The sequence below is a fragment of the Thalassophryne amazonica genome, chromosome 6 (genome assembly GCF_902500255.1).
Source record: "Thalassophryne amazonica chromosome 6, fThaAma1.1, whole genome shotgun sequence".
NCBI classification, from domain to species: domain Eukaryota; kingdom Metazoa; phylum Chordata; class Actinopteri; order Batrachoidiformes; family Batrachoididae; genus Thalassophryne; species Thalassophryne amazonica.
The window spans coordinates 90,801,384-90,817,078 of NC_047108.1; the positions used below are offsets into that span (position 1 = coordinate 90,801,384).

The window sequence follows — 15,695 nt, forward strand, 5'->3', positions numbered from 1 at the left end:
GTGATCCTTTCAAACCGTGTGCCCTTATTTTTTCACGCGGTAGCTGCCATAGAAGCAAACTAACATTGTCCGAACACGCTGCGACAAAAAAGTGTGGGAAAATTAAAGCTTTCTGCTTTCATTATGAGCAGTGGTGGGCATAGTTAAGCTAATCAGCTAACTGCTAATTAGCAAAGCTAATATTTTCATTAGCAGTTTAGCCTTTCAGCTAACTTTGAGAACCATTAATGGACAGATTAGCTTCCACTTCATGTAGTTCTGCTTTCTACAAGTTTGCTAACATTTTGTGGAATAAAGTTTAGCAGTTAAGACTATCTAATTCCTAAAATCATACAAGCTTGTTTATGTTGTAGTTTATACATTAATCCAATAAGGGAAATCAACAGATCATGCAATGAGATTCAGGAGCATAACATCATAATAACGCCATTGAAATGATTTTCCAATTGTATTTTTATTTATAAATATTTTGTATTCATTAAATACTTTCTGTACTGTGAATAAACTATGTTGAATGTTAACCCCTGTTTAATTTCATTGGTTCATTTAATTATTTATGTACTTGATCATCATCTGATCTTAGTGTGTTAAAACTTTTTAAGGACCCGTGTGTTTATGCTACAACATATTTAAATTTCATCTCTGTTTGCTTTTTAGTGTTTTAGATCTAAACAAACAAACAAACAAACAAAACAAGGCAAAGCTAGAGTCATACAAGTCTGGGTTACCGGTTAACTGTAGCTTCAGGTAAATGTTTTAGCGGTTTACTGGTTTAGTGCCATCACAGTTACACTTTCAGTTAACGGATTATTGGTTAACAAAGCTAACTTTTAGGTTAGCTGTGCCCACCACTGGTCACTAAGCAAAGACAACATAAAGTGAGAAACAGACCGACTGCTTACTGACGACCTGCATTGATACGTCTACATATGTATTGCTGAATACATATCGATCAAGTGATAATTGATCATTGTCACACATGAAGGATATGAAAAGAAGTCAAACACAGAGTTGGTCCAGGTTTTTGTGCGAGTATTCAAAAATGTTTTTGTATATCTACCCAGTCATCTAAACCAGCTCTGATTTAGATGAAAGCATTGGCTTAAGCTCATCTCTCTTCTTTTTTATTCATTTATTTATTTGTTTGATTTTTCAGGAGACATTTCAGATTTCTGTCATTGATATTCCTGAGGAAAGCATGCAAAACGTAAACAGGATTGACTGTCAGCATTATAAGGGATAGTCAATATTTGTAAATTGCAATTCTAATCCTGTGCTTTTATTTATTTATTTTTTTCTGTCCCTCTTTGTACCCTGCGCTTCGCCAACCAAACACTAAATGGCATAGTTTTTGCTTTTGTCTGCCTATATTGATTTTGGTCCTCCATCACAACACATATAGTATAAAACATCCTAAAAATAATTCTAAAAATGTCTCTTTATATATATATATATATATATATATATATATATATATATATATATATATATATATCTATATATCTATATATATCACATAAAAGATTTGTTTATATTTTTTACTGGAAAAAAAGTAATCCAAAAAAGAAAAATAACAGTCTCTCTCACACACAAAATCTTTTGCAACAAACACTGGATTTCTCCAGAACTCCAAAACGTGAACTTCTTATTGGCATTGTGCTTTCTTCGAGCTCCTCACTGTGGTTTGCCTCACGGAGTGCGATGTTTGGAAAGGCGATCGCTGCGTGAGGTTTGGTAAACATCCACAATAAAACTGATGCATCTCTTCAGTTCACTCTTCAGTTACGTCAATTTTGTTCACTATGGCATCTACTATATTCACACTGTAATGACTTGATTCATGAAGATAATCCACAAATTCCTAATCTATACCTCTATGGTTGTTTTTGTTCTGTTTTTTTTCCTCACAGTATTACACAGCATTTTTTTTGTTGTTGTGTTGTTGCTCAGACTGATAGTTGTATTTCTGGACATTAACAGTCTTTCTTGTTGTTATCAGAATGCAAACCAAAAATGAGACATCACTGGTTTGATTTTAAAAATGCAGAGAAATTAAATCTGGTTTGAAAATCTGTTTTGATCACATATTTCCCATGGAGGTAGGTGACTCAATTAAAATCTTGGAAGTCCTTTGTAATGTTCTCTTTTTTTCTACATGCTCCATGAGGGTTGTGTTGTTGTCTACACACTGGCCTCAGTGTTGGGCAGGTTCGAAGTTGGGCTTGCTGGGTTTGGGGGGTTAACAGGCGCCGTTGGGCTAGTGAGGTTTGGCGGCGGGCTGGCTGGGATAAACATGGCGATGGGGTTAACCGGACAAACTGTGGTGGCTGTGGTGGTGATGGTGGGGATAGCTACAGGGTTCACCGGGCTAGCAACCGTAGCTGCAGTGCTTGGCACTGCTGGGTTTGCGGTGGTCACTGGACTGGTTGAGTTGACAGGAGCTGGATTGGTTGGGCTGGTCGGGTTTGCCGGAGCTAGATTAGCAGGATTGGTAGGGCTGGTTAGATTTGCTGTGTTGGTTTCCACCTGTTGCTCTGGTCCATTTTCTTGACGTCGCTTGACAACTGCAGGAGGCCGAAGCATTATCCTCAATCGCTAGAGGAGAAATACAACCATAACTCTGATTAATTACACAAGACAGGTCAGGACACTGAGGTCAGACCTTAAACCAGACAAGCTGGGAAGCTCTGCCCAACAAACCCTCAGTAATTCAATTCTTACCTCTTCGTAGGTACCCTTGAGTCCAAGATACATATAGATCATGTATCCCGGTATGAGAACCATGGAGGACAGAGCCATAAGCCAGCCCACTCCCTGGCCCCAGCTTGGGAACACATAATCTCCCATTGTGAGAGGAACCATTTGTACGGCGCTGAACAAGAACACCCCCTGTGGGAGACATGAGACGCTTTATGCACCCTGACACTGGCGACTACAGGGAGCTCTGTCTCAGCCTGACACGACTCGAGGCAGGTAATATTGACTTTATTTATGATTTCATTTTCTGTGTCATAACTTTAGATGTACAGTTGAATTAGTTCAGAGTGCTCACCGCCACGACGAGTGGGGTGAACACGACCCAGCACAACTTCCACCATACACATGGCTTGTAGCCAATCATCTCTTCAATGTTGTCGTAGAACTTGTTCACACCTGCGAGACAGATGAATCTGTGATTAAAATATTCATAGCCTATTTATTTCAATTTTGCTGCTCTTGTGCCATGCATGAAGATGAGGATGACGGGGTGGAACATGACTGCTTGTGACTTTGAGGCTGAATAGCATTTGAAGATGCACTAATATCTCTGGATAGGTGTGACATTATTTCTTTTCATAACCTTCATATTTAGCCTGAGCATTCATAAAGAGACATGTAAGTTTTCCAGGAATATCCTGGATTTCCGGATGTAGGGCATACCACTATTTATACTGGACATTGTTATACAGACATGGCATACTTGACTGCTGACAGACAGTATTCAAGAAAAATTGTTAGTTATTGTAGAAAGTCATCTGATTGCGGTTAACGTTAACAATTTGTTGGCGAAGCTAACCATCATGGATGTGGTTAGCATCAACCATGGCTGGCATGACACATTTGGTAACTACTCACACTTGACCTCAAATGATAACAGCTAACATGACTGCATCAGCTGACCGTAATGTAACAGCAGCTAGTTGGTACTGTGCAGTGAGTATACCTCACTCTTCACAGTATGAAAGGAAAATTGTTAACTATTGTATAAAGTGATCTGATTGCAGTTGATGTTAGCAATTTGTTGGCAAAGCTAACCATCGCTACATCACAGTCATCTCATTGCGGTTAATGTTAATTTGTTGGCAAAGCTAACCATCGCTACCTCACAGTATTAAAGGAAAATTGCTAACTATTGTACAAAGGCATCTGATTGTGGTTAATCTTAACAATTTGTTGGCAAAGCTAACCATCACGGATGTAGTTAGCATAAAACTACATGTTTGATAACTACTCACACTTGACCTCAAATGCTAACAGCTAACACCTGACCACATCTGCTGACCGTAATGTAACAGCTGCTAATTGGTACTGTGCAGTGAGTATACCTCACTCCTGACACCAAAAGATGTTGTGGGGGCAAACGCTAACAGATTTGAGTTTTAGCCTCCTTGTTAGAAAGTCCTCCTCTCATATTCACGGTTTTAGAGTATCCCAGGATCCTTTGCGCGCTGGGAGGGAGGCTTGATAATAGCTCAGCTTAATGCTAACTTTAACATTGAAAAGCCATAGACATGCTAACATGTTAGCATCAGTACTGTTTTTAACTTATAAAATACATCTATCAACTGTTTCAGAAGACCATAACAGGTTGGTTTACATAAAAAGGTAAATATTACTCACAGACATATGTAGGGTGCCAACTCTCTGAAAAATAAATAAGGGACACCTCACCGCCAGGGCTGACCGGCCGACTGACCGTTGCCTCACCCTTCCCAGCGTCTGTGTGAAACGATTTTTAACCATTTGACTGTTGACTTGACCCTGAATTTAGGTAGATGCATACATGCATTTATTCTGATATGAACACGTGGAAAACAAATTATTATTTAGCAATTTATTTTTAGTGCAAAATAAATTTCACTCACAATTTCAGTATGAGCATTCTGTCTTCTTTAAAAATAAATCTCTGTAGTGCTATTGCTTAACTTAAAATTGTATAAATTAACAAAAAAAAACCAATAGAAATTTGCATCATCCAAAACAATGTAACAGTGCAAAACAATGTAACAGTGCACATTTACACATTAGTGTAATAAAAAGTGCAAAAATAAAGTCTGAAAAGTAAACAATACTGTTGTCGCGCACCTTTTCCACCCAGCCATTTTCCTTTTCTCATTCTCCCCTGTATTTTTGCATTCTTTTTTGTTTGTTTTTTTTAGGAGGAGTAGTAACGACGTTGCAGACATTGCTGTCCGTAGGCATATCTGCAGTGCCAGAGTCGGTGTCTGTATCGATATCAGCCATGCTGCTTTGTTATTGTCGTCCAGCGACCGTCGTCGGCTCATGACGTCGGTATCTTCTTGCGAGCAGATGTCCCTCGACCAATGAGATAAGAGTGATTCTGTATTGTCAACTCGTGTCTGTCAGCTCATTGGTGAAAGCAGGAGAGAGGCTGGGATCAATTTACTGTAAGTTTCCATATAAAGCGCCAGTCAATTCCATTGACATTTTACAGACTTTTTGATTCTCACAGAAATACGGGACAAACTGCGTCCCGTTTCAGGTCAATACGGAACGCACACTTTTATTTCAAATAAGGAAATAAAAATCTGCAACGAAGCAGCAGATTGAAGACTGAAGCACTGCTTCATTGGTTCAAGGTTCAAAGCAAAGCCACGCTGCAGAAACGGTTGATTATACAGACCTGCTGCAGGGTCTGTAATCAATGTAGAGAAATGATCATTTTCCTGACAAACACCACCAAAACAATGGCCACTCTGAAGGACTGATAAGGGAATTGTTAAGCAAAAAGGCTATTGATGTCGATGGAACAAATCATTCTTAAAAATACCTGAAAAGAACCAGTTCCCAATCCTAACAGCAACACGCTTTTTAAAAATTTTAATAAAACTCACATTTAAAGACTCAAGATTATCTAGCTAAACACCTAAATACATATTTAGGTTGAACTCATCTCCATAAAGACGCAATGTTGCAAACAAGTTGCCGCAAAAGCTTGTTTACACTGATAACAAAATCTTGGCCTCCCCAGTGAGAACGTGATTACGCGCGAGATTTGACACCGTAAAGGCGTTCTATTTGTAGTTGTAAGTTTGAGTCCAGTGCGGGACAGTACACAGTCAAACTCAATCCAGGATGCATTAGCAGTGTGCCCAGAGGGAATGACCATTTTTGTAGGGGGTAGTGGTGAGTGTAATAGTAGCCAGTGGGAGTTGTGCAGTAATTAAACCTCACTTTCCAACTTCAGCGACATATGATAACCTTCTTGTTAGAACATCCACCTCCCATACCAGAGGTCGTGAGTTCAGCTCCACTATGGGACAATGTACAACACAGGTCACACTAACACTGACATGTGACCTCATATGCTAACATGTGCTCCGCTATGTTGCGGGTGATGGTGTGAAGATTAGGGTGGCAGTGCAATTAGTACACACCAAGAGCCACTTGGATATTAAAGACCTTGCCCGAGGGCGCTGAGTAATTTTCCTGGTCTGACAGGGATTTGAATCGAGGTTCCTCTGGCTCCAAGCCCACAGCTTTAACCACTTGACCATCAACTCCCCACCCCTCATTCCTTACACCTTACTGAAATATCAGCAAGGTGCCCTTGACCACCAAAGTGCTTAATGCTTGCTGCTGCTCCAGGTGTGCAATTGGACACCTCACATGGCAGCACCCTGACACTGGAATGTGACTATGTGTGTATTTGTGATTGTGAAAGACTGAATGAATGTGAGGCTTTATTGTAAAGCACTTTGAGCATCTGCATCAGATGGCAAAGGCAGTATAGAATGCAGTCTATTTAACTGCTAATGCATATCCTGATCGCCTGATGCTAATGCATGGCGGCATGTGCCTACACTAACTCTTACCCTTTAATATCTTCACATTTTCAATACAATACAGATATCAATAATGCTCTACCAAGCAGCTAAGTTGACCATAAAAGGGTTAAAGTGAGACTCACTTTGTGCTCACTGCTAATGCACGGCTGCATATACAATAACTGCTAACGTACACATGCAAATGCACTGCTTATGCTAACACTAACGCTTAATGTGTTACCAAATATGCCAACACTATCTACTAATGTACGACTGTATGTAATGATAACTGCTAATGCATGACTGTATATGCTAAAGCTAACTGCTAATGAGCGATACGCTAATGTTAACTGTTAACATGCGAACACAAATGCTAATGCTAACTACTAACGTTTGACCATATATGCTAACACTAACCATGGTTAGCATTTCTTATGTGGCCCATCAGCAGTCAAATGTGCTAGTATGTCAAAGAAACAATATCCAATATAAATTGCATCATGCTACACATGCTCTAATGCTCAGAAAACTTTCATTATTAAATGAGATGGTCCTTCCTCCTAAATTTTGGCATATCGTAAAGGAATTTAAAAGAAAAAAAGTGTTTTGTTTTTTTTTCCTTTTGCAGCATTGGATGATACATTGATGATACACACCGTAGCACCAGGATATGGAGATGCATTCAAAGAAGACCAAGAACAGCAGACACATTCCACTGGCAGAGTAGTAGTCAAACAGTTTGAACACATAGATTCCACCCTGGTTACAGAAAAATGGATAAGTGTTACAAAAAAGGGTACGTACAGATACAGCACAACCTGCTCTGGTAATGTAAGTCTGCAAATCTGAATATTCAGCAGGGTTTTTTTTTGCCCACTTGTACAGATGATTTTCTTTGCCTTTTTCGAGTCCTTTATTTGGCTTTTGCATGCTGATTTTCTCGTGCCGGTCAAAGTAAGTGAGAGAGCTGCCCTGCTGTACCTGTGTGATGTTTGAAAGTCCGATCACATAGGACACCAGACAGACAACTGCGATGAAGATCTCTCGTCTACCCCTAAGAACCTTGGGAAACTCATCCACCAGAGCGGTGATGAAGCCTTCAACAGTGCAGAACTGAAGGACACAATCACAAATACAACATTAATTTGGATTTGTAGGTGCAATCTTTGCACGTTTCTGCTTTGTATTTGTCATCAGAATGGTTTAACTTCACATAAAATGTCAAATTATTATTAGTATTTTTTTTATATTTTGCAAAAGTATTTTTGAAGCATTATTGGTTAGGTTGATGGTTGACAATACAGCAGACAGCACTTTACAGGACCAATGACACAAACAGAAATGTCGACATCAATGGAGGCCATTTGGATTCAATCTCATACAGCAGCACTGTTGCCATGACATTTAAGCATTGATGTGCTTGCTTTCATATAGCCACATTTTCTGGATTTTCTACTTTTGCTGATTTCTCCAACCCAACAATGGAACATAAAAGAAAGAAACAGAGACAGTGATACCTGTGGGCAAATGAAGGTGGGAAAGGTGCTTTAACAGCTGATGTCAAAGCTCAGCTCTATCTGTCCACAAGAAGCAAACTGCATGCTTATCATGCAGGAGAGCGGGATATGTACCTACACTTAAATATTTAGGTCATCCATGAGAAGATCATCTTCAAGCCGCCTTACCTGGCTGTCGATCCCCAGCATGAGCAGCATGGAGAAGAACAGAACGGCCCAGAGAGGAGACACCGGCAGCTGGGTTACTGCCTCCGGGTAGGCCAGAAAAGCTAAACCTGGACCTGGATCATAAATCACATTTCGCCATGGTTATTCTCACTCACATTGAGGTGCACAAATACCCTTTTTTTTTCTTTTGTGCAGAGGTGACGACAAAAGCGGTTAGCAGTGATGGCAAACCTTTGTCATGCACTGACAGCACCATCACAGGTGTTAAGAGTTACCTGAAGCTGCAACATCGGCGATGTCTTTCTTTGTCACATGTGCCATGAAGCCAACAATGGAGAATCACAAAGCCAGCAAACATGCTGGTGCACGAGTTGATGCAGCACACAATGACAGAGTCTCTGGGGAAGGCAAATATAAAAACGGGCTTGTTGTCAGATTTCAGGTGTTGTGTCATTTTTTCATCATGAGGATTTGCACTGATGAAAGAGCTGGCGAAAATAGTTTCCTAATATGAGATGCAGTACTGTGCATAAGTGTTTAGCACCCAAAAATGTACTCAGCAAATGACCAAATTTGATATTTCTAAATATTAATAAAAACTGAAAAAGTTAACAGCTGCTTCTAATAATAATGATAACAAGAGCAATCCGAGATTTCTGACGTCTGCCAAGGGTTGATGAGGAATCAAAATAACAGATCTGTGATTCACATCATGACCCGGACTTTACCTGGATCTGGATTCCACAACACAGTGTAATAACTGCATACTGATCCAGAATGGCCCGACTGATCAAGATGTTGCAATCTGATATTTAATTCACAAGCTGAACCAAAATAACGTTTTCCTGATCTTGGTTTACATGGTGATGTCGTATCCGGGAAGTAGTCTTGATGTAATTTTTAAAAGTCCAAAAGTGAAATCCTGATCCCAGATCCAGATCACATCCAAAATTTAATGGAGTCTTCCAAGGCCCAATACCAATGTGTGGTGAAAATTTGATGAAAATCCATCAAGTTTTGTCGTAATCCTTAAGAGCCTGTAAAGTAAAATCCTGTGTCAGAATCCGGATCTGGATCACCTCCAAAATTTAATGAAGCCTTCCATGGCCTCATACCTATCTGTGGTGCAAATTTGGTGAGAATTTGTGAAGTAGTTTTGACATAATCCTTCAAAGCCTATATAAAGTTAAATCTTGATCCAGAATCCAGATCTGGATCACCTCCAAAATTTATTGGAGTCTTCCATGGTGTAATGGCGAACATAATAATAACAATAATAAGAAATTAGATAATCTGGTATGGAAATAAAAATAAACAAAACAGATTAAAAATGTTCCAAAATGTTGCCAACTTTATCAAATTAGTATACGTACTTTATTAAGACATTAATAAAAAGAAACTGTTTATGTTGTATTGGAGTAAGCAGCTGAAGATGTGTGTGTGTGTGTGTTTACGCCAAATGCACAGTTCCACAACGACAACAAACAGCTAATTATAATCAAAGAACAATGAATTGATCAACATGACATTCTTGTAAACCCATGGAAGAATTGATCCAAAATAATTCAGTGTTAAAGGTAAAGGGAAGCCACAAGATATTTATTTTGCTTATTCTTGAATGATTAACACTGTTCATCATAATTTTTGATACTTCACTTTCAGTGTTTTTGAAGCATTCTTGCTTTAATTTTTAATAATAATAATGATGCCTTTTTTGTACATTACTGTAGATTAAGCTAGATCTATTTAAAATAAGCACCCCAAATTTATGCAACAGATTGTATACTGGTGCAGAAAACACAGGCTTTGCAAGCTGCGTGCAAACTGACAGCAAGAGACATGTGATGCCGTGCAGTAAGTCACATTAACGGGACCCTTAAATATGAGCCTTTAATGAGGGCGTAGAGCATAATTACATAATTATTACCACCTTCAGCTATAATGAACAGCATTTCATCACCAGTCTCACCTGTAAACATTGTTGTTGAAAGGGTTGTAGCTGCCCAGAGCTATAAGTGACCCCAATCCCAATCCATAAGAAAAAAAGATCTGTGTCGCTGCATCCAGCCAGACCTGCCAAAGGAGCACAACCATTTAGCCGTAGGAGGTGAGCGCCTGCTCTCCAGGCGTGCAGCATATAGATGTGAATCATATAATACCTGTCATTACCTCAGATTCTTTCAGTTTTTCAAACTCAGGTGTAATATAGAACAGAATGCCTTCTTTAGCTCCAGGTAAAGTCACCCCACGGATGAAGAGAATAAACAGCATGAAGTAAGGGTATGTAGCCGAGAAGTAAACGACCTATAAAATATGAGACGGTTTTCAGCAGGGAACCATTGCGTCGATGATGCATGCACAACATGCAGTTATGGAGTTATGAAAAACGAGGAAGGCCTTTTGGGGACTGGGGATTGGGGTGGGGTGCATTTGTCACCAAAAATATTTTATTTGCCGTGCTCATGTGAGGTGCTAGACTTTAAATAAGCAACACTGCAAAGGAACGAATCCGCTCCAAGTGACAGCAGAGGACAAAACCAGATGCGTAGCTCCTCCTATCACAGATCCGCACTCTCTGTGTAGACGCCGTGTGTCACGAGATCGCGCTTCCTCCTGCTGGCCTGCCCTAATGCTGAAAATGATGATCCATTGCTCTTGTGGACATAAAGCATCAGTTTGGGCCGTTGTAGCGGTTTCATCGATAATGATGCTAAATTACACTCCTGGGAATAAAGGAGGCAAGTAAATCATCTATCAGCGGCTACTTTATATGAGCTGCCTTTCGTGGCGTTATTCAAACCCCCAGTCCAGCTTTCTGTTTGTGATCTCTGTCTTTCTCTCTGCATCTATCGCTCTCTGTTTTGCCACGAGCTACTACAGCGGTCATCTCATTCTTTTACCCACGGCGAATCATTGTGGTGGTGTCAGCTGGTGCCGTCTCTTTTATCACACTGGAAGCTAATGGAAGCAACACTGTAGGAACACACACACACACACACACACACACACACACACACACACACACACACACACACACACACACACAACACACACACACACACACACACACACACACACACACACACACACACACACACAGAGTCATGACAGGCTGGGGAGATGGGTGGGAGGCCCCGGGGCCTGAGCTGTGTGTGCGGTGATGTTTTTCTATCTTGCAGAAACCTCTCTATCAGCTCGTGTTTCTGACACTCGATAAACCATGAGGACGAGCCTCAGATGTTTCCTCCTCCTTTTTGTTTGATGTTTTCTCACTGCAGCTGTTAAGCTTTTCTTTTGTAAAGCACACAGAAGGATTGAGATACTGTCGATGTCAACTTCACCCAGACAATTGAACTAACATTTATTCATTTTACACACCCCACAAACTTTTCTTATGTAATATGTATTTTTTACCTCCATCAAGGAGGTTCCATTTTTATTGCCGTTTGTCTGTCTGTCCTGTCTGTCTCTTAGCAGGATATCACAAAGGGAAGCGAACACATTCCAGTGAAATTAGGAGAAGCCACACGCCTTGGATCAAGTAAGAGGTGATTGTACATTATATTGGAAAGTATTCACATCGCTTCACTTTTTCCACATTTTATGTTACAACCTTATTCCAAAATGAATGAAATTCATTTCTTCCCTTTCAAATTGTACACACAATACCCCATAATGACAAGGTGAAAAAGTTTTTTTTTTTTTTTTTTTTTTTAGATTTTTGGAAATTTATTAAAAAAACTAAGAAAACACACACACACACACACACACACACACACACACACACACACACACACACACACACACACACACACACCACACACCACACACACACACACCACACACACACACACACACACATATATATATAAGTATTCACAGCCTTTGCCATGAAGCTCAAAATTGAGGTCAGGTGCATTCTGTATCCACTGATCATGAGATGTTTCTACAGCTTAACTGGAGTTCACCTGCAGTAAGTTCAATTGATTGGACATGGTTTTGAAAGGGACACACCTATCTACATATAAGGTCCCACAGTGGACAGTGCATGTCAGAGCACAAACCAAGCATGAAGTCAAAGGAATTGTCTGTAGACCTCTGAGACAGGATTGTCTCATGGCATAAATCTGGGTAATGGTACAGAAACATTTCTCCTGCTTTGCAGGTCCCAATGAGCACAGTGGCTTCCATCATCCAAAAATGGAAGAAGTTTGGATCCACCAGGACTCTTCTAGAGCTGGCCGCCCGTCAAAGCTGAGTGATTGGGGAAGAAAGGCCTTAATCAGGGAGGTGACCAAGAACTTGATGGTCACGCTGTTAGAGCTCCAGCATTTCTCTGTGGAGAGAGGAGAACTTTCCAGAAGGACCACCATCTCTACAGCAATTCACCATTCAGGCTTGTATGCTAGAGTGGTCAGATGAAAGCCACAGACCATAAGAAACTAATTCTCTGGTCTGCTAAGACAAAGACTGAACTCTTTGGTGTGAATGCCAGGCACCATGTTTGGAGGAAACCAGGCACCATCCCTACAGTGAAGCATGGTGGTGGCAGCAGGAACTGGGAGACTAGTCAGGATTGAGGGAAAGATGAATACAGCAATGTTCCGAGATATTGTGGATGAAAACCTGCTACAGAGCGTTCTTGACTTCAGTCTGGGGCAGAGGTTCATCTTCCAGCAGGACAATGACCCTAATCACAGCCAAGATATCAAAAGAGTGACTTCAGGACAATTCTGTGAATGTCCTTGAGTGACCCAGCCAGAGCCCAGACCTGAATCTGATTGAACATCTCTGGAGAGATCTGAAATGGCTGTGCACTGACGATCCCCATCCAACCTGATGGAGCTTGAGAGGTGCTGCAAAGAGGAATGGACAAGACTGCCCAAAGATAGGTGCACCAAGCTTGTGGCATCATATTGAAGAGGACTTCAGGCTGCAATTGCTGTCAAAGGTGCATCAAACTATTGAGTAAAAGGTGTGAACATGTGATTTCTTATTTTTTTTATTTTTAATAAATTTGGAAAAAAAATCATTTTACTTCATGTTGTTATTATGGGTTGTTGTGAATAGAATTTGAGGGGAAAAAAAAATAAATTTACTCCATTTTGGAATAAGGCTGTAACATAAATCGTGGGTAAAGTGAAGCATTGTGAATATTTTCTGTTGCATTGTACCCTGCAAATCCAAAGAGGAGGAGATTGTATTTGATCATTGGCCTTGATTACTTTGATCATGTAATCAGGATTTTTGAATTTTTTGTATTATTTTGTTTTTTTCAAATATCAGGATCAGAGGTCAGGGTCTCATGGTGCTTCCAAAAGTAAAGGATCCTGGTTCAAGACCACCTGTGCCATTCTCCATGTCATGTGGAGTTGCGTCAGCAAGGGCATCTTGCATAAAACCTGTGCCACATCAACCTGCAGATCCATTCTGGATCTGGTGTGGTGACCCAGAGCAAAAAGCAAAAAGGTCAGGATCTGCTCCTTGATACTGATTCCTTTGATCACAATTACAGGATCCAAGATGGACAAATGGCAACAAAAACAGGACCTCCTCTGAAACAGATCAAAGCTCAGTGATTACAAATAAATACCAGGATAGAGGCTCAGCTATCAGGATAAAGCTTGCCAGTCAGGATCAGACATGAGTAATCAGGATAAAATATCAGGATCTAAGTTCAGCAATGAGGATTAAAGATCAGTAATCATGATCAAAAATTAGGATCAAAGGTCAATTCATTCAATCTTTAAATGCTCCTTTTAATCATGCAATCAGGATCTATTTCAGCAATCAGGACCAAAGCTTGGTGATCGGGATCAAAGACCATGATTAAAGGACATCAATCAAGATCAAAAGGACAGCAGTAAGGATCAAAGGTCAGTATAGAGGATTGCCAAATACTCTTCTACAGCTTGGTGATCAAGATCAAAGCAAATGATTAAAGGTTAGTAGTCAGGATCTGTTAAATCGGTTAAATGTGAAATTGTACTGCTCTGTGGATAACAGGAGAACAAACAAGAGTCAATTATTGCAGGCGGTTTGAGCGCTGCACGTGTCCTTTGATACAACACTGAATGTGACCTAATTTCCAGGTGACACTATTGGAAAGCTGCTTTAAACACACGATAGAGTTACTATATGTGAGCCGTGTACTCTGCTTATATTTTCTATAATTCTTTATTTTTTCAGTCGTTTTCTCTTTATATAACATAACAATCGTGCTTATCATTTGACACCATTTAGATACATATTATGTTTTACATTAGAGACAGTTAAAAATATACAAAACAATACTGTTTTACTAGACATAGTTTCTATTTTTAATATAATCTTCAGTATCTTCATTTTAATCATCATTTCGCATATTTCTGTAAGATATGTGCTTTAGTTTCTGTGGTCAAAATATTATTGCAGAAAACAGCAATTCTCTTTTTTGTTTCAACATTGAGACAATAACTTCCAATGAATTACGGACATTCACAGTTACATTTTACACAGCACAGTTTTACAACAAAGTTTCAGAGAAAACTGTGGCAACTTTATACAAATTCACAGGACATGAACTGGAGCCATTTCATATTTTCGCTCAGTTGTTTTGCTTTTGTGATCCTTTCAAACCGTGTGCCCTTATTTTTTCACGCGGTAGCTGCCATAGAAGCAAACTAACATTGTCCGAACACGCTGCGACAAAAAAGTGTGGGAAAATTAAAGCTTTCTGCTTTCATTATGAGCAGTGGTGGGCATAGTTAAGCTAATCAGCTAACTGCTAATTAGCAAAGCTAATATTTCATTAGCAGTTTAGCCTTTCAGCTAACTTTGAGAACCATTAATGGACAGATTAGCTTCCACTTCATGTAGTTCTGCTTTCTACAAGTTTGCTAACATTTTGTGGAATAAAGTTTAGCAGTTAAGACTATCTAATTCCTAAAATCATACAAGCTTGTTTATGTTGTAGTTTATACATTAATCCAATAAGGGAAATCAACAGATCATGCAATGAGATTCAGGAGCATAACATCATAATAACGCCATTGAAATGATTTTCCAATTGTATTTTTATTTATAAATATTTGTATTCATTAAATACTTTCTGTACTGTGAATAAACTATGTTGAATGTTAACCCCTGTTTAATTTCATTGGTTCATTTAATTATTTATGTACTTGATCATCATCTGATCTTAGTGTGTTAAAACTTTTTAAGGACCCGTGTGTTTATGCTACAACATATTTAAATTTCATCTCTGTTTGCTTTTTAGTGTTTTAGATCTAAACAAACAAACAAACAACAAAACAAGGCAAAGCTAGAGTCATACAAGTCTGGGTTACCGGTTAACTGTAGCTTCAGGTAAATGTTTTAGCGGTTTACTGGTTTAGTGCCATCACAGTTACACTTTCAGTTAACGGATTATTGGTTAACAAAGCTAACTTTTAGGTTAGCTGTGCCCACCACTGGTCACTAA

At 39.5% G+C, this 15,695-nt stretch overlaps 1 protein-coding gene across 1 annotated transcript; it reads right to left on the bottom strand.

Annotated features, from left to right (window-relative positions):
* Positions 1–1,648: 1,648 nt before the first annotated feature.
* Positions 1,649–10,599, bottom strand: LOC117512638 (sodium- and chloride-dependent GABA transporter 1-like). The gene is given in 10 exon segments (XM_034172787.1): positions 1,649–2,595; positions 2,722–2,889; positions 3,053–3,153; positions 7,205–7,307; positions 7,530–7,661; positions 8,234–8,346; positions 8,509–8,573; positions 8,575–8,631; positions 10,203–10,306; positions 10,403–10,599. Coding segments are annotated over 10 exon segments (1,359 nt in total). The 5' UTR covers positions 10,505–10,599; the 3' UTR covers positions 1,649–2,181.
* Between the last annotated feature and the right edge of the window lie 5,096 nt (positions 10,600–15,695).